At 35.2% G+C, this 23,546-nt stretch overlaps 2 protein-coding genes across 9 annotated transcripts in view; both read left to right on the top strand.

Annotated features, from left to right (window-relative positions):
• LOC126688775 (auxin-responsive protein IAA31) lies at nucleotides 1-9,472 on the top strand. 6 transcript variants are annotated; one of them, XM_050383597.1, is made up of 6 exons: nucleotides 4,367-4,513; nucleotides 4,599-4,687; nucleotides 8,133-8,347; nucleotides 8,679-8,884; nucleotides 9,042-9,138; nucleotides 9,245-9,472. In XM_050383597.1, exons 2-6 carry the CDS (start codon nucleotides 4,664-4,666, stop codon nucleotides 9,297-9,299), a joined length of 597 nt encoding a protein of 198 aa, XP_050239554.1. In that variant the 5' UTR covers nucleotides 4,367-4,513; nucleotides 4,599-4,663; the 3' UTR covers nucleotides 9,300-9,472. The 6 variants fall into 6 exon arrangements, with proteins under 6 accessions (XP_050239558.1, XP_050239557.1, XP_050239555.1 ...); XM_050383599.1 differs by having other exon boundaries at nucleotides 4,418-4,513; nucleotides 7,729-8,347; XM_050383601.1 differs by lacking the exons at nucleotides 4,367-4,513; nucleotides 4,599-4,687 and adding an exon at nucleotides 1-64 and having other exon boundaries at nucleotides 7,161-8,347.
• LOC126688774 (chromatin structure-remodeling complex protein BSH) overlaps nucleotides 4,368-23,546 on the top strand; it is a 24,671-nt gene continuing 5,492 nt past the window's right edge. The window contains exon 1 of one of the 3 annotated variants that reach the window (XM_050383595.1): nucleotides 4,368-4,513. In XM_050383595.1, the coding sequence (XP_050239552.1) occupies nucleotides 4,464-4,513 (50 nt within the window). In that variant the 5' untranslated portion in view covers nucleotides 4,368-4,463. Of the gene's footprint in view, nucleotides 4,514-23,302; nucleotides 23,509-23,546 lie in introns of those variants that run through there. The other 2 variants (XM_050383596.1, XM_050383594.1) reach the window with 2 other exon arrangements.

Raw genomic sequence — 23,546 nt, forward strand, 5'->3', positions numbered from 1 at the left:
GGCCTCGAGCAAAAATGGGTCAATTCGCTTAGCTTTCAAGTTGGGTTGGATCAACCTTTCTAAAGTAATTTTTAAAAAATTGTTATAAGGATTTGAAGGTAATTTAATTCATTTATAGAATAGTGATATAGTTATAAAATTTTAATTTTTTATTGACTTGATCGCTTTCATTGTATATTTAAGTTATATTAAAAATTTGTATTGTAGATGATATACTGACAAAATTACTCACTAACTTGAGGTGCAATTCTCAAGTATGAATATTTTTAGTGCTGGATCTTTTACTAAAGTTGAGTAGATTGAGTTCATTTGAAAAAAGAAATTGAGTAAATTGAGATGAATTTCATATTAAATATTTACTTATTATTCTTTACTTAATATGTTATGCTTTGCATTTTTTTATTTAGTTATCTTTTAAAATAATTTAGTTTTATTATTATTTTACACGTAATAAGAATATGTGCTAAAGAATATTTAATATTTTTTTCATTCTTTTATGATGATGGTATTTATAGTGAACTTTGAATAATGAAAATTTAAGTATTTTTTTTAAAACTTTTATTTATAACTATTTTGTTCTTTGTTCTCTTACTTGACAATTGACATGTAAAGATAATATTACCCGGCCTTTCCACTTCGCCAAGTATATCATCGTGTGGAGTCATAGACACGATGGTGATGGAATAGGCAAACCGGTTTTCAATAGTGTCCCACACACAAAAGAAAAGAAGCAAAAGGTTAGATAATAGAGTGAAAGCCACGTCACTAGCGTATGCAGCGTGGACATGTCGGCCACCCTCAAGGCAAATCAAACCGACGAGAGTTTGTCGAAACTCTGACTTCCTTGTCCCTTCTCTCCTCTCCTCTTTCTTCTCTCTCTTATGAGTATATCTATCTATGCATATAAAGACAGAGGGACTAAGGTGGCGGTCTTTCAACACAGCAAGCTACTCTCTATTTCACCGTTTCAATTAATCATCATCATTATCAATCTCAATTCACAATTGTAGATGGGAATTACATCAGAACAACATTCATCAGCTTCTTCCATAGACAGCAGCAGCGACCCTTCTGCAGCAGCTGCCACATCTTCTTCTTCTTTCTGTGCTCCAATTCAAAGCAATAACAGCGCAAGATTTGATTTGAGCACAGACCTCAGACTTGGTCTAAGCATCTCATCCTCTTATTACAATGACCTCTTTACCACGCCAACAACGACAACAAGGTATTTTTGTATGTTCTTATTAATGGCTTGCATTCATATATTCAACAACCTTCAACCAACTTTTTTATTTTGTGTGGACTTTTTCTCTACCCCCAAGCTTTATTTCTGGACTTTTTCTTTTTTAATTCAAATGCATGGCTTTCCCTTTATTTCAATTAGTCTTCAATGTTTTTGGTTTTGGTATATTTGGACCCTTTTTCCTTGGAGATTAGCATTTTCCCGGGAAAAATTAAGACTTTCCTGTTTGAGTTCTAGAGTCAGGTTCTGATCTAGCTATAAGATCATATATGTTACATGGCTGATATTGAATGAACTTATATTTGACAATTCAGAGAGCAACCACTAAGCTGGCCACCAATCAGATCGATATTGAGGAGTAGTGCACATTTAGAGAAAGCACTTGATCACAAGCATGCCTCCTTATTTATCAAGATATACATGGAAGGCATTCCGATTGGTAGAAAATTGAATCTTTTTGCACAAGATGGCTATGATAGTCTCATAACAACTATTGCCCATATGTTCCCCACCACCATTCTTTGTAAGCACACAAAATTCAAGCTTTCTTCTTTTTCTTTGTTTGAAAGGAAATTCATGCTTTCAATGTTACTCTATATCATCAAAAAGTGGCACCGTACGGATATGATTGTATAACTAAAGCAAAGCTACATTCAAATTTTATTAACTCTTTGAAATAGGCCCAGGTGCTGATCGAGTTCACTCTGATAAATATCATGTCTTGACCTATGAAGATAAAGAAGGGGATTGGATGATGGTTGGAGATGTGCCATGGGAGTAAGCATCACCTTTCTTTATTTTTCTTTTCTTTTCTTCCTTTCATGTCTTATGCATTAACTTTTCTCATATTGTAAAATTCATTTATGTTTTTGGTTTCGGTATAGGATGTTCTTAAACAATGTGAAAAGACTAAAGATCACAAGAGCGGACAGATGCTAGCAGCTAGAATAGTTGTTCTTCACTGTATACAGTCCTTTTCTCTTTGTGTATGCAATTTTGTATAGTTCCTGCTCATATTGACACACTCAAATACAGTATGGAGTATATGCCCAAGATTACAGATATGTACAGCCTTTTCTTACAAAAACTATATATATCAACATTATTATCTCATCCACAAAATGTAGTATATGATATTAATATTTACGTTTTGCTCAAATATAACTTTTCTTTTTCTCTGTTAGGTGGAATGTGATGTTCTTGAGTCTTGACCCTTGTGTCACAAAAACGATGGTGTTAATCCCCTTGATTGGTGATTGTGATGCTAATTAATAAAAATGACTTTTAATCAATAAAATTACGTAGACGTGGGCGTGCTGTCATGCTCTTCTAATTTTAATTTTACTCTTTTATTTTTTTTTGGACTAAAACTTAACTTTTTTTTTTTTTTTTAATAAATTTTGATGGGACCTAACTTTAATTTTTTTTTTTGATCGGAACTTAACTTTAATTTTTTTTTTTTTTGATAGGAACTTAACTTTAATTTTGATTGCAAAGCATTCACTTATTGGTACGATAGCTATGGACTATGGTCATCCTTTCACACTAATTAAAAGGTACCCGATAGTTTTTATACATATAGAATATAATGAACTCAATTACGTTGCCAATGGAGAAAGCTAAAAGAAATCGATAAAACTAAGGACAATTATGAAGCTATACATATATAATAAGGCCACCTATTGCCACCTAAGAAAAAGTGGATGGTATTGTCTAGTTGCAAAATAGAATAAGAAAGTGACTGTTCGAGACAAAAGGAAAAAGAAAAGTTTTTTTTGAAGCAAAAACTAATGTTAATGACTTGATGTTGTACTGCAATGCAAGCACTACATTGATATCAAGTATCAGTGTAGTTTTTCAGTATTTGGATATTCTAAATAAGTCTTGTGCCATATAAAGTGGCACAACAAATGCCACAACTAGCCTATGTGGCAAGTTGTAATTGATGAAGAAGTGGTGATGACTGGTGAGTCCATGTGGAGACACCCCTCCACTATCCACAACTCGCTATATGGGCAAGTTGTGGCATTTGTTGTGCCACTTTATGTGGCACAAGACTTATTCGGATATTCTATTTAGGAATTCTAAGTAGTTTTAATTATAATGGGAATGAAGATATCTAAATTTGTCTATATCTTTGCCCGCTATTTAATTTTGTTTTCTACATAATAAATAAAAAACTAACGAAATTAGGTGAACCAATGACAGCCTCAGGGCCAACATTTTTTTTTCTTTTCTTTTTTTGGAAGCTTCAAAATATTTCATTAAATTAGATAGAAGGAATATCTATGGAGAGACAATCGTGCAGATAGGGCCCTGGCATTCCTAAAGTTGATAAAATGGTGGTCCATTGCCACTTGGTACTAATTCATGAGGAGATAAGAGGAATAAATATATTTATAATTAATTAATCAAGGATATGACTCATCAAGTGGATGGAAAAGGATACATTAATTCTGTTTTTGTACGAAGGTGGAGTAAAATTAATTAGCAAATAATACAATACTAGCCCAGAGTTGTAGCAATAGCACATAAAACAATAGTATTAGCCGAGTGTAGCTTAATTGACATATTTTATTTCAATAGAGACATTAAAGATTCAAATTCAGTCTTCCCATAGTAACTATTGAATTATTAAATAAAAATTACATTAATACTATCACCATAAATGATTAAAATTGCTTAGAAATATGATGAATCATATAATAAGAAGAGTAATACAATGTACACAAATTTTTTTACAAACTATTGATGTGATAAATGCTTATTGGTTCTTATTTGGATCCAAAACTAACATCGCTTTTTTACTTCCCAAAAATTAGTAGTTTAAGTAGTTTGTAAATAAAAAATAAAAAATAAAAAATAAAAATTTTGATTTTAGCATTTTTCCTAATAAGAATATGAAAGGACCTTGTAACTTGTAAGCTCAATCAAATCAGCATTGCATTAATATGGGCCGTGAGATTTGGGCTGACTTATTGGCATGTAGTTATTTGCTATTGGGTATGATAGGGGGGGCCCAAGAAGGAAGCGAAAATAGGAGGAGGGCGGAGGAGGGGTAAAACCGACATTTAATAGGTAGTAATTTTATCGAATCGAGGAAGAAACCCAAAGTATAGAAGAGTAAACAGCAAAGTAAACACTGGTGAACACTTGAACACTTAAAAGTAGTGTTTGAGTTGATAACTGCTGATTTTTGTTAGTTTGTCGGAAAATTCAAATGAAAGCACCGGCGTTTTCTTTCTCTAAAGCCCCCGTCAAGTTCAGGATGTATGTCATCTCTTCTTTTTCTCTTTTGGGTTTCTTTCTTTTTCATAAAATATATATATATTTATTTGGAATTTTGATGAGGCAGGCCAACTTCGGCGAATTTGGTACCGATTCGATTGGACATTGAAATGGACGGCCAGAGATTCAAAGATGCTTTTACTTGGAACCCTTCTGGTATTTTTCACAATTTCCATTCCTTTTCTTTACCACTGGTATTTTTTTCTTTTTGCTTATATATATATGTGTGTGTTTTTTTAATGTTAACCATCACTTCTGCTTTTGCATCCGTGAATTATACCCAACACTTAATTTTCTTCACTTGTCAAAATTCTTTATAATAAAAAAAAATAGTAAGCACATTTAATACAATTATGTGGGCAATTGCTAAACGAGATCAATTTCACTGGGATTTCACTCTTGTAGAGTTAAATATGTCATATTTTTTATGTGTATATGCATATGTATGTAGTTTGTAGCTATTGTTCTGAGAGATTTTAATTTGAGTATGTTTTTATATTTCCTTCAATAGTATGATTACATGTTTTGTGAATGTTATATATATAGACCCCGATTCAACAAACAATATTTGAGAAGCAATTAAAGCATAGTTTATAACTGTACGTTGATCATGTTGAAAAAATAAAACTCATCTAGACTTATGTTAAAGTCGTTGTGTGATTTTGGGTGATTAAATGATGTGCGAAAACATGAAAACGGAGCAAACACGAAGATTAAGTTTACATGGTTCAGTCTGACACCTACGTCCACAATGAAAAGTCTTACAATAAACTTAATGTAAGTTTTATGCACTGAACAAACCCAAAATTTATTTGTTTGTTTTATTAGTACATAGGCCTGTTATTAGTTTGAGTTGTCACTTGAATCATAATATGTCTAACAACTAACAAGAATTATGAATAAATGAATTTCATATTTGAAGGAAGAATAAAGAATTACATTAAGATTAAGAGACCTAGGAATGGTGAGACACTCCAAAAGATATCAACCTAAGTTTATGAGGTTTTGATAGAGCCATAAGTAACAACACATGCATATTACTCCCCCCTGATATGGGATTATGTTCTTTTCTTTTGAACAGAGACAGTAAAACATGCTCACATGAAAGACTAAATTCACAAACATTCACTAGCTACCTCAACTTTAGAAGAATTGATAAGTATTTTTTTTTTTGATAAGTAATAAGATATATTGAAAAAAAGAAACACCCAAGTGCACCGGAAGTGAACAAGGGATAGGAAGAAGAATTGATAAGTATTGCTTCTTGAGAAAAGAGAGATTCTGCTTTTTTGACTTCTAAAAAAACTCAACTAAAACCTACCTATCTATGATTGTATAGCTGAGCAGTTGGTTTTGAATCTTTTGATGGCTTATTTGGATTAGAGAGAGTTAATACAACTTCACAATTTTCAAGTAATTGGAACGAAAATTTCCAAGATTTTAGACTCCAAAGCATAATTGCTTGGAAAACACGCATGCTTTTACGTATACCTTATAAGACTAAACAACATACATTGTCCAGAAAACTAAAAATTAACCAATCTGCTATATATGTGGTGTTTCAAATTGGTAAGAAGTCTTTGTCTGCCTAAGTCATGACCCATGGCAATGGACTAATAATGCCTTGGTTAAGATTGCTAATTAAGGGCCTCATGATAACGTCTCTTTCACACACCTCTAGCAGGAATTTTGCACATTGGCATCATTGTAAGTGCATTTTGGCTAAATTTATGGCTTCCCATTTGGTCAAAGTACTCCATGTGAAACATAGTGGTGCCTATTGCAATTGAGTAGCTTATTAGGTAAAGGAAAAGGATGCAATTTTATGTTCTTTCTTACCATTCGTCACCTCATCCTCTTTTTAATCTAAGCCTCGTCATTCATATTATTGTCCTTTGAGACTATATATATGTTGTTAAGTACACATAAAATAATAAAATAACAAGCACCACAATATACAAAAAAGTTAACATAGTTTGGCTTACTCTCAACACCAACCAAAATTTATTATTAATAATAGGAATTACAACCACACATTTAACTCTCACAAAAAAAAAATTTTGAAAAAAAAATTTTCTAAAACATAAACTAATCTGATTCTCGGAAGAAAAAAAACAAAAAAAAAAAAAAACCCAAAATTTCAAAGGTGCCCTCGCACTAACTCACTAGACAAAACTTAATCTTTAAGTTTCACACAAGACAAAACTTCGCTTCTAATTGTCACACGCATGCACACAACAACAAAATTACACCACCACTATTTTTTTAATGAATGGCACACTTCCTAACTTCTTTTCTCTTCAAGATAGAACTACCACTTTAATATAATTAATGTAACTCCTTATTATTCTTCTAGGCAGGGTGTGATTTCAAAACCGATAAGAAATTCTCTAAAATTCTTTTATTATGGGCTAGATTCAACATTATACTTTATCAACTAAAACAAAGGACAAGAGTTGAACTTCTTTCAGTTTGCCCTTCAAGTAGACTTGACAAAAGTGGACTCATACCCGTTAATTTGACCCAAACTCAAAGAAAAATAGCCAACCCAACCTAAGATTTTTAGGCCTCAAGCAAAAATGGGTCAATTCGCTTAGCTTTCAGGTTGGGTTGGATCAACCTTTCTAAGGTAATTTTTAAAAAATGGTTATAAGGATTTGAAGATAATTTAATTCATTTATAGAATAGTGATATAGTTATAAAATTTTAATTCTTTATTGACTTGATCGCTTTCATTGTATATTTAAGTTGTATTAAAAATTTGTGTTGTAGATGATATACTGACAAAATTACTCACTAACTTGAGGTACAATTCTCAAGTATGAAATTTTTTAGTGCTAGATCTTTTACTAAGGTTGAGTGGATTGAGTTCATTTGAAAAAAAAAATTAAGTAAATTGAGATGAATTTCATATTAAATATTTATTTATTATTCTTTACTTAATATGTTATGCTTTACTTTTTTTTATTTAATTATCTTTTTAGATAATTTAGCTTTATTATTATTTTACACGTAATAAGAACATGTGCTGAGAAAGTTGATAACTTGACAGGGTCTACAATATTTAATATTTTTTTTCCATTCTTTTATGATGAAGGTATTTATAGTGAACTTTGTAAATTTAAGTATTATCTAACTTTTATTTATAACAATTTTGTTCTTTGTTCTCTTACTTGACAATTGACATGATCATAAAGATAATATGACCCGGCCCGACCACTTCGCCAAGTATATCAACGTGTGGAGTCATAAACACAATAGTGATGGAATAGGCAAATTGGTTTTCAATAGTGTCCCACACACAAAAGGAAAGAAGTAAAAGGTTAGATAATAGAGTGAAAGCCACGTCGCTAGCGTATGCAGCGTGAACATGTTGGCCACCCTCAAGGCAAATCAAACCGACGAGAGTTTGTCGAAACTCTGACTTCCTTGTCCCTCCTCTTCTCTCTCTCTCTCTCTCTAGCTCTCTCTTTTATTGCTATCTATCTATGCATATAAAGACACAGAGGGACTAAGGTGGCAGTCTTTCAACACAGCTAGCTACTCTATTTCACCGTTTCATTTCATCATCATCATCATCAATCTCAATTCTCAATTGTAGATGGGAATTACATCAGCACAACATTCATCAGCTTCTTCCATAGACAGCAGCTGCAACCCTTCTGCAGCAGCTGCCACCTCTTTTTCCTCTTTCTGTGCTCCAATTCAAAGCAATAACAGCGCAAGATTTGATTTGAGCACAGACCTCAGACTTGGTCTAAGCATCTCATCCTCTTATTACAATGACCTCTTTCCCACTCCAACAACGACAACAAGGTATTTTTATATGTTCTTATTGATGGCTTGCATTCATATATTCAACAACCTTCAACCAACTTTTTTTTTTGTGTGGACTTTTTCTCTACCCCCAAGCTTTATTTCTGAACTTTTTCTTTTTTAATTCACATGCATGGCTTTCCCTTTATTTCAATTAGTTTTCAATGTTTTTGGTTTTGGTATATTTGGACTCTTTTTTCTTGGAGATTAGCATTTTCCAAAGAAAAATTAAGACTTTCCTGTTTGAGTTCTAGAGTCAGGTTCTGATCTAGCTATAAGATCATATATGTTACATGGCTGATATTGAATGAACTTATATTCGACAATTCAGAGTGCAACCACGAAGCTGGCCACCAATCAGATCGATATTGAGGAGTGCACATTTAGATAAAGCACTTGATCAAAAGCAGGCCTCCTTATTTATCAAGATATACATGGAAGGCATTCCGATTGGTAGAAAATTGAATCTTTTTGCACAAGATGGCTATGATAGTCTCATGACAACTATTGCCCATATGTTCCCCACCACCATTCTTTGTAAGTACACAAAATTCAAGCTTTCTTCTTTTTCTTTTTTTGAAAGGAAATTCAAGCTTTCTATGTTACTCTATATCATCAAAAAGTGGCACCATACAGATATGATCGTATAACTAAAGCTAAGCTACATTCAAGTTTTATTAACTCTTTGAAATAGGCCCAGGTGCTGATCGAGTTCACTCTGATAAATATCATGTCTTGACCTATGAAGATAAAGAAGGGGATTGGATGATGGTTGGAGATGTGCCATGGGAGTAAGCATCACCTTTCTTTTTCTTTTTTTTCTTTTCTTCCTTTCATGTTATGCATTAACTTTTCTCATATTGTAAAATTCATTTTCTGTTTTTGGCTTCGGTATAGGATGTTCTTAAACAATGTGAAAAGACTAAAGATCGCCAGAGCAGACAGATGCTAGCAGCTAGAATAGTTGTTCTTCACTTATTCAGTCCATTTCTCTTTGTGTATGTAATTTTGTCTAGTTCCAGCTCATATTGACACGCTCAAATTCAGTATGGAGTATGTGCCCAAGATTACAGATATGTACAGCCTTTTCTTACAAAAACTATATATATCAACATTATTATCTCATCCACAAAAAGTAGTATATGATATTAATATTTACGTTTTGCTCGAATATAACATTTCTTTTTCTCTGTTAGGTGGAATGTAATGTTCTTGAGTCTTGACCCTTGTGTCACAAAGACGATAGTGTTATTCCCCTTGATTGGTGATTGTGATGCTAATCAATAAAATGACTTTTAGACACGTTCCACGCTCGTGTGAAGTACGTACCTAGACGTGGGCGTGCTGTCATGCTCTTCTAACTTTAATTTTACTCTTTTAATTTTTTTGGATGAAAACTTAACTTTAATTTTTTAAATTTTGATGGGACTTAACTTTAATTTTGATTGCAAAGCATTCACTTATTGGTACCATGGGCGGAGCCATGTTGAAGGGTGGGGGGGCCATGGCCCCCCCAAAATTTTGAAATTTTTTTAAATATATATACATAATTATTTTAATGTTTTCAAAATTTAGTCTACAAAAATAAGAGTTGGCCCCCCCTAAGTATTTGAATTAGTCCAATGATGCTTTAAAAAAAAATAACTGGTCTAATAGTTATAGAGGCAACTTTATTTTTCGCAATTCTATTTTTTATTGTAAAATATGCTTTTATATCTGTTAAATATTTGAAAAAATTTGGCACCAAACATGTTTGAATTTATCTTTTTCAACCTGTTATGTGGCGATTAACAAGTCATTGACTCATTAAAAAATTATTGTCACTAAAACTACACATGAAATGTCTCTTTAGTTGTCACATAATGGGTCAAAGCAAAATAGTTTTAAATATGTTTGGAGCCTAATTTGTTCCTCCAAGTTTTGGATCATTTTTGTTTTTGAAAATTACATTAGTTGAATTGAATAATTTTACTTACATTAGTATAAAATTTGATAATTTTTATAAAAAATGAAACTTTTTAAGAATTTCCCTATGAAAATTGTGAAAATGTATTTTATTAATTTTATGAAAGATAGCCATCAAACATAATTTTGATTGAAAATATTAAGCTCTTTTTTTGTTGGGTGTGTGTATATATATAACTTATCAAATAAAAAAGTTTGTGTATATAATAAAAAAAAAGTATGTGTATTTATGTGTGTGTATAGGATTGTCTTGATAAATATATTAGTGTTGCAACTTGGCCCCTCCAAACAAAAATTCCTGGCTCCGCCCCTGATTGGTACGATAGCTATGGAATATGGTCATCCTTTCACACTAATTAAAAGGTATCTGATAGTTTTTATACATATAGAATATAATGAACTCAATTACGTTGCCAATGGAGAAAACTAAAAGAAATCGATAAAACTAAGGACAATTCTGAAGCTATACATATATAATAAGGCCACCTAATAAAAAGTGGATGGTATTGTCTAGTTGCAAAATAGAATAAGAAAGTGACTGTTCGGAAAAAAAAAAAGTTTTTGTGAAGCAAAAACTAATGTTAATGACTTGATGTTGTACTGCGATGCAAGCACTTAATTGATATCAAGTACCAGTGTGGTGTTTTTCAGTATCTGGATATGTTTTTCAGTATCTGGATATTCTATTTAGGAATTCTAAGTAGTTTTAATTATAATCGGAATAGAGATATCTGAATTTGTCTATATCTTGGCTGGCTATTTAATTTTGTTTTCTACATTAATAAATACAAAACTAATGAAATTAGGTGAACCAATGACAGCCACAGGGCCAACATTCTTCTTCTTCATATATATATATATATATATATATATATTTTTTTTTTTTTTTGGGTGGAAGCTTCAAAATATTTCATTAAATTAGATATAAGGAACATCTCTGGAGAGACAATCGTGCAGATAGGGCCATGGCATTCTTAAAGTTGATAAAATGGTGGTCCACTGCCCTTGGTACTAATTCATGACAAGATAAGAGGAATAAATCTATATCTATATTTATATATTACTAAAAGCTGAAGCGTAGCATTTAATGTTGCTACGTTCACGTTGAGCCGCATTAGCAGTTACACCATCATTTTTTGTTTCCAATTTTTCTTATATATTTTTTAAAACATTTTCTCATTTAAGATGACTTTAAAAAATCCATTATTTAAAAATTAAAATATTTTTTAACCATTATTTTTATTATTAATTTTCCAAAACTCTTCCTCCCTTTTACCTCTTCATCTCCCCATTACTTTCTACCTTAATATCATTCTTTATCTACCTTTTTATCTTCCTTTATTTTAATTCTTCTTATTCTCAACATCTTACTATAAATTTGACATTTTCTTTTTCATTCTATGCATAGTTTTCTCACACAAAAAATGTTACCTCTCTCTCTCTCAATTTGTTTTTCATTTTTTGTTTGATTTTTATATTTATTTTTATTGCATCAATTCTTTAGGTTGATGAATTTTTGTGTTAATTAGATTTCCACATTCGGTTGATGCAATTTAGTTTTGTGTTTTAAGTTGTTATTTTTTATATTCTCTTTAATTAAATATTATCCTACTGCATTATATATATAGTAGATAATAATATAATGCTATTATATTACATAGAATGGCTTGGATAATTTGATGTTTATTGTTATATATTTTATTTTTACTCTTTTTTCTTTCTATCTTGTTTTATTCAACATTTAAATCCAGTCATATCCTCCATACTATTAAATTATGCAGCACAAATCAAGAAAATGGCTAGACACAAACCTGCCTTCCTTTACCATACATTGGGGGAATCAAAATATTTGTGTGAAAAAATGTCATATAATTTATAACTTAGATAGCACTCTTTGAATGTGTCTAGACCTATAGATTGAGCAATTTGTAGACTTAAAAGGCTATTGAGAATGAACTTTTTGAATCAAGACTAAAAAAATATGAACTACTATATATCATTTAGATAAAAACTTTTATCATAGATACATTAATTTTTTTTACCACAAATTTAAATCACGCATACTTAATAATTTTATATTATGTGTTAGCATCGTCTCTTCTTCTTCTTCTTCTTCTTCTTCTCAAAAATATTATGTATCATCTTTAAAGGATGCCAACAATATTGATCTTAAGGGAAGAGTTACATAAAATATTGAGAAAAAATGTTTTATATTACAATCTACTAAAAATGCTTTTTAAATATTTAAACCTTTCCATTTTTCATATCATTGACGTGTTCTACAACTACCATATGCGTTAACTTAAATTTTAATATTCTTAAGTTGTTTCAGCAAAAAGAAAAAAAAAAAGTTGTCACAAAAGATGAGTTCATGTAAAGTTTTTTGCAAAATGAAATATCTATTGTAAGGACGCGATTATTTAACGACCCAAGAATGACATTGGGCTCGTATGTAAAGGGCCCTAACAATATGATTTGTAGAGAGTGGGCTTGAAAGGTAGGACCTTGGTCACAGGTCAACGGTTTAATCGTGGTTTTTGTGAAAGCTTATATATGTGTGGACTTGGCTTGACTAGCTCAGCCTTCCATTGTTACGGATTGTAGGATTTAAGTCCTCGGACGAGCACAGTATCCTTCCCTTTCTCCCTTTTGTAGGATTTTCCCCTCCTTCCGGGGGATCCCTTTCCCCTTCGCTTTCTCCCCTTTTAATACTAGTGTTCCCCTCCCTTTTAGCGTCTACGTGTAAGTTTTACTTTCTGGGGTGCAGACCTGTCTTGTCAATCCATACCTAGAGTGGTTGGGGGTGGTTGGAAAAGTTAAATAGCATGGTTTGGAGTATGGGTCTGTCAGATGCAGGATTCTATACTACGATGTTGGCAGATTTTTCCCTTGTCCTGCCCCTGTACTGAGTTTGTCCTTTTCTTCAGGCGTTTTGTGAGGTGTTGAGCATAAGATCGTCCTCGGACATATCCTTGGGCCTTTTCTTGGGCTTTCATTATGCGTCCTCGGCAATAGCTCTCCTCAGCTTAGGCCTTGGGCCCTAATGTAGAGTGGGCCTAGGCCACGAATTCTCTGGCCCCACAATAGCCCCTCAAAATCCTGCTGCCCGACTTTTTAGTTGAGGAGGAGGGTTTTGGTGATGTTGGGCCCACATCATGGCTTGCTTAAATTCTATATTTTATTGATGTTGGTGTTTTTCCATTTGCATGGGAGATGTGCCGAATTAAGAGGCATCCCTTTAGTTTTACTTTCGCGGTGTCCTTTGACATTTCAGTGCTCGAGGCGCGCCTTCACGAGGATCTTCAAATCTTATGGTTGCAGATGGTGTTGGAAATCGAGCCAAAACCGTCTTGTCCGTAGCATTCCTTGGAAACCTGCATAAATTAAATGCCACCAACTTGTCCTTTATATAAGTAGGATAGGTGGTTATTCCCCTTACATATAAACCCTTCGACTCCTTCAAATTCATAATCCTTCAGCCATAATCACAGTCTCCATATCCAGTGCTATCCACCCCTAGTGCAATATGTTTGAGGCACGGGTGAGGGTGAAGGAACCACACCCGCCACAGAGGCATCGGATCCTTCCGAGACTTAAGGTGGTGCGGTCTAGACAGGGGAGACACAGACTCAAGATAATCTTCCGTTTTGACAAGGTGGGGATGGTATCTCTACCTCTTTCAGTCAAAATCCGAAGCAGGTACTAGTCGCATCAGATTCTTAGTGCGTCAGAAGTAAGGTTTTCCGCCATCAGCGCCATCTGCTCTATCGCAAACGTGGCTAACATGAAGGCTCATCAACTTCCTGTGTGGCCACCGGCGAACACCCCGTTCCCTGCACCTTTTCTTCAAAGGCGCTAGCTCCATGTTAGGCTCTTTTGCTGCCTGAGTTATGGGCATGTAAAAGTATTGAGGAGTGGTTTCTGTAGACAACGTTCTGGAACTGCTACATCTCTCTTCTCTGCGCCTCTTCCTCTGTTTTTTCCTCATTTCCTTGTATCTTTTCTATTTGCTTATGTAGTTAGTTTTCAGTATGAGCTTATTCAAGCTCTTTCATTGTACGTTGTACTATTTCTTTGTCTTAATAAGAGATGGATCTGTTTCCTTCTAAATACTTTTCTTTTTTACAGCAATTACTTTATGAATGGGGTACTACACGTGTATTTTCCTTTAATGATACTTAGAGCAAGAAACCTTGAAACAGAAAGCTACTAATTTGAACTTATCGATATTATCAAGTACAATAATGCTAACTCAAAGTAGATTAAACTTATGAGACTAATCGAGATGACAGCTGAGTGCTCCGTAATGCATGTGAGGCAACCGTCCGAGAATGATAAACTCAAAATAAACCATCCGAGAGGGTTGCCGAGTAGTGAGGGACTTTGGCCGTGTTTTTGATAACACCTGGCCCTATCACAATCGCATCAGTTCCCCTGGTATTGAGGATCTGAGGGTAGACTGGGGATTCCATTAAATTTAGGGATTGACCCAACTATTAATGGGTAACTCCTTTCCGGGGTAGAGTCTAAGAGCCACATAACGTCCAAGTTGTGTCTAAAACTTGTATTTTTTTCTCTCAAATAGTTAGTTTCCGCATAGGCTCGAGTCCGAGGACCTGACAAGGCCTTGGTTCTGTCCAAAACTTGTCTTTTTTCTGTTAAGTAGTTAGTTTCCCCATAGGCTTGAGTCCAAGGACCATACAAGGCCTTGGTTCTGTCCAAAACTTGTCTTTTTTCTGTCAAGTAGTTGGTTTCCCCATAGGCTTGAGTCCGAGGACCATACAAGGCCTTGATTTTGTCCAAAACTTGTCTTTTTTCTGTTAAATAATTGGTTTCCCCATAGGCTTGAGTCCGAGGACCATACAAGGCCTTGGTTCTGTCCAGAACTTGTCTTTTTTCTGTCAAGTAGTTGGTTTCCCCATAGGCATGAGTCCGAGGACCATACAAGGCCTTGGTTCGGTCCAAAACTTGTCTTTTTTCTATTAAGTAGTTGGTTTCCCCATAGGCTTGAGTCCGAGGACCATACAAGGCCTTGGTTCTGTCCAAAACTTGTCTTCTTTCTGTCAAGTAGTTGGTTTCCCCATAGGCTTGAGTCCGAGGACCATACAAGGCCTTGGTTCTGTCCAAAACTTGTCTTCTTTCTGTCAAGTAGTTGGTTTCCCCATAGGCTTGAGTCCGAGGACCATACAAGGCCTTGGTTCTGTCCAAAACTTGTCTTCTTTCTGTCAAGTAGTTGGTTTCCCCATAGGCTTGAGTCCGAGGACCATACAAGGCCTTGGTTCTGTCCAAAACTTGTCTTTTTTCTGTTAAGTAGTTGGTTTCCCCATAGGCTTGAGTCCGAGAACCATACAAGGCCTTGGCTCTGTCAAAAACCTGTCATTTTTCTGTTAAGTAGTTGGTTTCCCCATAGGCTTGAGTCCGAGGACCATACAAGGCCTTGGTTCTGTCCAAAACTTGTCCTTTTTTCTGTTAAGTAGTTGGTTTCCCCATAGGCTTGAGTCCGAGGAGCATACAAGGCCTTGGTTCTGTCCAAAACTTGTCCATTTTCTGTTAAGTAGTTGGTTTCCCCATAGGCTTGAGTCCGAGGAGCATACAAGGCCTTGGTTCTGTCCAAAACTTGTCCTTTTTCTGTCAAGTAGTTGGTTTCCCCATAGGCTTGAGTTCGAGGACCATACAAGGCCTTGGTTTTGTCCAAAACTTGTCTTTTTTCTGTCAAGTAGTTGGTTTCCCCATAAGCTTGAGTTCGAGGACCATACAAGGCCTTGGTTCTGTCCAAAACTTGTCTTTTTTCTGTCAAGTAGTTGGTTTCCCCATAAGCTTGAGTTCGAGGACCATACAAGGCCTTGGTTCTGTCCAAAACTTGTCTTTTTTCTGTCAAGTAGTTGGTTTCCCCAAAAGCTTGAGTCCGAGGACCATATAAGGCCTTTGTTCTGTCCAAAACTTGTTTTTTTTTCGGTCAAGTAGTTGGTTTCCCCATAGGCTTGAGTCCGAAGATCATACAAGGCCTTGGTTCTGTCCAAAACTTGTCTTTTTTCTGTCAAGTAGTTGGTTTCCCCATAGGCTTGAGTCCGAGGACCATACAAGGCCTTGGTTCTGTCCAAAACTTGTCTTTTTTCTATTAAGTAGTTGGTTTCCCCATAGGCTTGAGTCCGAGGACCATACAAGGCCTTGGTTCTGTTCAAAACTTGTCTTTTTTCTGTCAAGTAGTTGGTTTCCCCATAGGCTTGAGTCCGAGGAGCATACAAGGCCTTGGTTCTGTCCAAAACTTGTCTTTTTTCTGTTAAGTAGTTGGTTTCCCCAATGGCTTGAGTCCGAGGACCATACAAGGCCTTGGTTCTGTCTAAAACTTGTCCTTTTTCTGTTAAGTAGTTGGTTTCCCCATAGGCTTGAGTCCGAGGACCATACAAGGCCTCGGTTCTGTCCAAAACTTGTCCTTTTTCTATTAAGTAGTTGGTTTCTCAAAACTTGTCCTTTTTCTATTAAGTAGTTGGTTTATCCATAGGCTTGAGTCCGAGGACCATACAAGGCCTTGGCTCTGTCCAAAACTTGTCCTTTTTCTATTAAGTAGTTGGTTTCTCCATAGGCTTGAGTCCGAGGACCATACAAGGCCTTGGTTCTGTCCAAAACTTGTCTTTTTTCTGTTAAGTAGTTGGTTTCCCATAGGCTTGAGTCCGAGGACCATACAAGACCTTGATTCTGTCCAAAACTTGTCCTTTTTCTGTTAAGTAGTTGGTTTCCCCATAGGCTTGAATCCGAGGACCATACAAGGCCTTGGTTCTGTCCAAAACTTGTCTTTTTTCTTTCAAGTAGTTGGTTTCCCCATAGGCTTGAGTCCGAAGACCATACAAGACCTTGGTTCTGTCCAAAACTTGTCTTTTTTCTGTGAAGTAGTTGGTTTCCCCATAGGCTTGAGTCCGAGGACCATACAAGGCTTTGGTTCTATCCAAAACTTGTCTTTTTTCTGTCAAGTAGTTGGTTTCCCCATAGGCTTGAGTTCGAAGACCATACAAGGCATTGGTTCTGTCCAAAATTAGCTTGATGTTGGAAGCTCCTAGAGCTACCCGTGCCATTGATACTACGAGGCGTAGCCCCTAGTGGAAATTTATGTCGGAGCAACAATAGCGTGCTGCTGGAAATGAAGGAGCTTTCTTCGGCCCTTGCTTGACAGAGGCTTGACTCCACCGCCACCTGTGACAACGCGCAAGCCTCCCCACAGACGGCGCCAATTGTAAGGACGCGATTATTTAACGACCCAAGAATGACATTGGGCTCGTATGTAAAGGGCCCTAACAATATGATTTGTAGAGAGTGGGCTTGAAAGGCAGGACCTTGGTCACAGGTCAACGGTTTAATCGTGGTTTTTGTGGAAGCTTATATATGTGTGGACTTGGCTTGACTAGCTCAGCCTTCCATTGTTACGGATTGTAGGATTTAAGTCCTCGGACTACGTCCGAGGAGCACAGTATCCTTCCCTTTCTCCTTTTTGTAGGATTTTCCCGTCCTTCCGAGGGATCCCTTTCCCTTTCGCTCTCTCCCCTTTTTATATTAGTGTTCCCCTCCCTTTTAGCGTCTACATGTAAGTTTTACTTTCTGGGGTGCAGACCTGTCCTGTCAATCCATACCTAGAGTGGTTGGGAGTGGTTGGAAAAGTTAAATAGCATGGTTTGGGGTATAGGTCTGTCAAATGCAGGATTCTGTACTACGATGTTGGCAGCTTTTTCCCTTATCCTGCCCATGTATTGAGTTTGTCCTTTTCTTCAGGCGTTTCTTGAGGTGCTGAGCATAAGATCGTCCTCGGACATATCCTTGGGCCTTTTTTTGGGCTTTCATTATGCGTCCTCGGAAATAACTCTCCTCGGCTTAGGCCTTGGGTCCTAATGTAGAGTGGGCCTGGGTACGAATTCTCTGGCCCCACATCTATTTTGTAAGGCCACCAAACTTGATAATTTGCAAATGATGGAACTACTCGCAACAATATTTGCATAGTTATATAGTTCCAGCTAAAGCAATCGAGTATTCTTTTAGTTTTCAAAAAACACATCTCCACCAGTGGTTAAACGTTCATCTCGAGTAGTTTTAACTTTTCATATAATTTTACCTTTACATATTCATCTATTTTAATTTATATTTTTTTAGAAATTTTTTTTATAATATTTATAAGTTAACAATGAAATAATGATTCATGAATAATCAAAAAAAAAAAAATTATCTATACATATTTATCTTGTGCAGTTGTAACTTTACATATAATTTTGCATTTATATATTCATCTATTTTAATTTAGATGTTTATAACTTAATAATGAAATCTATAAACAAGGTAATTAAAACAATCATATTTCTTCAATTCAAAAAGTTACAACTTTTTTTTTTTTTTTTTTAAAGGCCTTTTACATTTCCTTAGAATTATTTTCAATTTTTTTTTAAAAATAAAAACTTTGACATACCACTAACCTAACCACTTCATACATTAAAAAACATTTAAGGCTCATTATTACTTCCATTAATATATTATGGATATCTTAATTGATTGAGACCAAACTAGAGAAATGCCTTTCATAACTTTGAAAATTCAAAAAAAAAAAAAAAAAAAAAAAAAAAAAAACCTTTGACATTCCACTAGCATAACTACATCTATACTTATTTAAGTCATCCATGATATCTATTTCTTATTGATAACTATAAAATTTACAACTGGTAAAGGAACATACAAAGTAATAGAGAATAAATGAAGGAAGAAAAAAAGAAATGAAATCAAACGTCAATTAATAACCGTTATTTGAAAATAAAAAGGTGGTCAAGAGGAGTAAGAAATAAAATACAGATGACTATACAGTGGACATTGAAAACTTTATAGTGCAATAAAATCAACCGTTACATTTACTTAATTAAATCAATAATCAACAATTAAATATAATAATACAAAATTTAAACTTAAAACTAATAAAACTCTGTAGGGGCCTTTTTTGCGTATTATGCGTTGGTAATGGGCCCGAATGTTTTTGAGTAAAGGAGTTGGGACCGGTCCAACTGTAACTCAACTTGGGCCAGTTTGTGCACAAACTATGCCTCATCTGTTAGGAGTAGGCTTACGGCAAGCAGAACTGTTTCAGATGAGTTACAACAAGCAGATATAATAATAATAACAAAAACAGAGTATTCTGACTATTTAAATAAAATGGTCAAGTAATCCCTACTTATAAAACATGATTACAGTCGTGATAATGTCATTTATAGAGAAAGTAAATGAGAAAGAAAATAATATGAACTAATCAAGAATGGGCATAAAGTCAAAATTTAAGTTTGGTCCGCCGAAGCAAAACCAAAGAGGGGAGAACGCCTCCTCTCAATGCAAATAATCTCCCAGGAAAAGATCCTGCCGTGGGGATTAATGGTTTTGAGGGAGTCAGACCTGAATGGTTAATGCCCGAAAGGAATCCTTGCTACGTTTTGGAAGAGAGCGGGATTTGAAGGAGGAGAGAGGGAAATCGACCTACTGGTGCATGCCCATTGTATTATCTCTCTTTTTTCCTCAATTTCCTCTCTTCTTTCCTCTGTTTTCTCTCTTATCTTTTTCTTTTCTTTCTTTTGTTTTCTTTTACTCTGCTTTCTTTTTACTCCGTGAATGCCCTCTGTTTTTCGATCTTCAATTCAGGGCACAGCAAAGGTCCTTTTATAGTGCCTGCCGTGGCCAGTTTTTTACCACTTTGCGCTTTAATCGCCTTTGTCTGGTCTGGGCGTACTTGCCGACCACCAAGTCTATGTGACACTCATCCTTGTCAGACAAAGGCAGATTTGTTTCATTCGTCAGTCCACCGTAGCACTCTTACCTGCAACGGTATAAATGCTTTCTCTCTCTTTCCCTCAAGGCATGCACCTAACGGTTCCCCCCTCAACCTTGCTTCTTTTGGGTGGTCTGTCATCCCAGCAGGATGTACCTCCTAAAAGGGTTTGGGCAGGAGTTGCAAAATAGGTCTTTTCCCCTCTCCCCACCACCAAACCATACCCCTTTTACCTTTTACCTCTGGCCCATGACCCCACCACGTCCCATATTGGCTAGGTACAGGTTGGTGGTGCTTGGGCCTTGCGGGTGCTTTCCTTTTAGATATGTCCAAAAATCTGCCTGTTGCTCATGCGTTTGCCGTGATCTGGAGGCTCGCCGTCCGTGTTTTTTTGACCTCTTATGTGGGCTTTTCTTTGTTTTCCCGCTCCATTCAAGAGTTAAACTTTGTCTGATGATGGGCCTTACATTTCTTTTGCCCACTTTTGGTTTTCTTTATTTCTTGCAATGTTGTACTATTATTCCTGTCGTAATAACTCAATCCTGCTGGGCCTCTTTTGGGCCAGCCGTTTATTCCTTCTCTCAGTGGCTTGACATGGCCACTGTTCTGCTTTTACTTATGAGCTTCTGTGTCCCTTTGGGCTTTCCTTTAGGCATCCACGGCCCGTTTGCTTTCTTTGGGCTTCCTCGGCCCATTTGCTAATTCCACACTCCCATGAGCTTTTTACTAACTTCATTGGGCTTCCCTGACCCAATAACCTTATTCTCATCCTTAGGGTTTATGGGCCTACCATAAACCCCTTACTTCCTTAGTTTACATTACACTGGGCCTGCGGCGGCCCTTTCTCGCTTTTCTACCTCATACATTACCTATGAGATGCTATTTCTTTCTTTCCGGGTTTCTTTGAGCCCACTTGTCTCTTCAAGACCCATTTGTTTATTTCTTGGGCCTGTGATCCATTATTCCTGCCGCTTAGGCCTAATGGTTCTTTGCTATCTATTTTGTCAATTCCTTGTTGCCCTTATTATTGAGCTTTCTTTCTTTCTGCCTAGGCTCTCACAAATGGCCCTCAACAAACTCTAACTAGGGAAACTATATTTCCTATCATAACTAAAAATGAGATGTTCTTCAGTAATTTAGAAAATATATTAGAAATAAAGTTGGAAAATTTTATAATCTCATTTTTTGACATTTCATTTAACCTTTTATATATATATATATATATATAATCATAATCTTCTTACACCATGACTTAAAAAAATCTAATGAATACTTCTTCCTCTTATTTAATGTCAATGTTATGCAAATTATTAACCAATAAATATATGATAATGGTAAAAAAAAGTTATAGACAAGATTATGAAAAATATGATAAAACTATTTTTTTAAAAAAATTATAAAATCAAGGGACTAAAATATTATTTTTCCTAAAAGATTATCACATGCAATGCGCGGGTCTGCGACTAGTATTTATAATTAATTAATCAAGGATATGACTCATCAAGTGGATGGAAAAGGATACATTAATTCTGTTTTTGTACATAGGTGGAGTAAATTAATTATCAAATAATACAATACTAGCCCAGAGTTGTAACAATAGCACATAAAACAATAGTATTAGTCGAGTGTCATGCATTACAGCTTAATTGACATCTTTTATTTCAATAGAGACATTAAGGATTCAAATTCGGTCTTCCTATAGTAACTATTGAATTATTAAATAAAAATTACATTAATACTATCACCATAAATGATTAAAATTGCTTAGAAATATGATGAATCATATAATAAGAAGAGTAATACTATGTACACAAATTTTTTTACAATATTTTTACAAATTATTGATGTGGTAAATGCTTACTGGTTCTTGTTTGGGCCCAAAACTGACATCACTTTTTTTAGAGCAGTCTCATCAACTCTTCTATCTCAAATGACATTTTCACACATAAAATCATACTTTTTCTATTTTAACACACCATTTTACAATACCCTATACATCAAATATTCTATTTTTTTTCCTTCAACACATTAAAATAATATATCCAACACATTAAAATAATCTAAAAAAACTTTTACAAATATATATATACACACACACACACAAAATCCTCCACCACCCACACCCACAGATCAACTACCACAGCCCACAACCATTGACCACCCCCACAAAATCAACCATCGACCACCAATATCAACCACTGCTACCAAAAAAAAACAACAACAACAACTCAAACAAACACTACAAACCAATATCAACCCCTACACCAAAAAAAAAAATATATCACAACATCAACCACCATAACCAATATCGGTAGCGGCACTAGTGAGACCCATCCATAGCCACAAAAACAACACATTTGAGCCCATCCCAAATCTCACACCCACCACCCGATCAACCCACCACCATCAACCAAAATCAGCCAACTACCAACAATCAAAACAACTAACCACCATTAGAAACACTGTCACAACCACCAAGAGAGAGAGAGAGAGAGAGAGATCAGTATCTCCATGCAAGATCGGCGGGCGGCGGCTCTAGGCGAGATTGGCAGCATGACAGCGACTTGAAGTTGGCAGAGTAGAGTGAGGACAAGAGAGGAAGAGAGTGAGAGATAAAAAAAATGAGAGTGAGAAAGAAATAGGGAGCAACAAGAGAGATGGAGACTAGAGAGGAGAGAGAAGACCAATTAAAAAAAGAAAATAAAAATCTTTTTCCATAGCTGGCCAAGCCCACATTGAATATAAAAGTATTAAACATTTTGAGATTTTGCTACAGTGTTGTTTTATAATTAGAATGGTATTGTAGTATGTCTCAAAAAATTTTGAGATTTAAAACACCTCATGAAGCAATGATATTGGTGTTTGGTGTGCCAAATGCCAAAATTTTGGCATTTGGCACACATGATACTAATACTCTTACTTCCCAATAATTACTCACTACATCAGTAATTTAAGTAGTTTGTAAAATAAATAAAAAATTAAAAAAAAATTATTTTAGCATTTTTCCTGATAAGAATAGAAAGGGCCTTGTTACTTGTAAGCTGATGATGAGGAGGTTGGTTGATTCAGCAATCAAATCAGCATTGCATTAATATGGGCCGTGAGATTTGGGCTGACTTATTGGCATGTAGTTATTTGCTATTGGGTATGATAGGGGCCCAAGAAAGAAGCAAAAATAAAAGGAGGGCGGAGAGGGGGTAAAACTGACATTTAATTGGTAGTAATTTTTTCGAATCGAAGAAGAAACCCAAAGTATAGAAGAAGATAGTGAAGTGGGAAGAGAAGAGTAAACAGTAAAGTAAACACTTAAAAGTAGTGTTTGAGTTGATAACTGCTGATTTTAGTTAGTTTGTCGGAAAATTCAAATGAAAGCATCGGCGTTGTCTTTCTCTAAAGCTCCCGTCAAGTTCAGGATGTACGTCATCTCTTCTTCTTCTTCTCTTTTGGGTTTCT

Source organism: Quercus robur, chromosome 6 (assembly GCF_932294415.1).
Source record: "Quercus robur chromosome 6, dhQueRobu3.1, whole genome shotgun sequence".
Taxonomy (NCBI): domain Eukaryota; kingdom Viridiplantae; phylum Streptophyta; class Magnoliopsida; order Fagales; family Fagaceae; genus Quercus; species Quercus robur.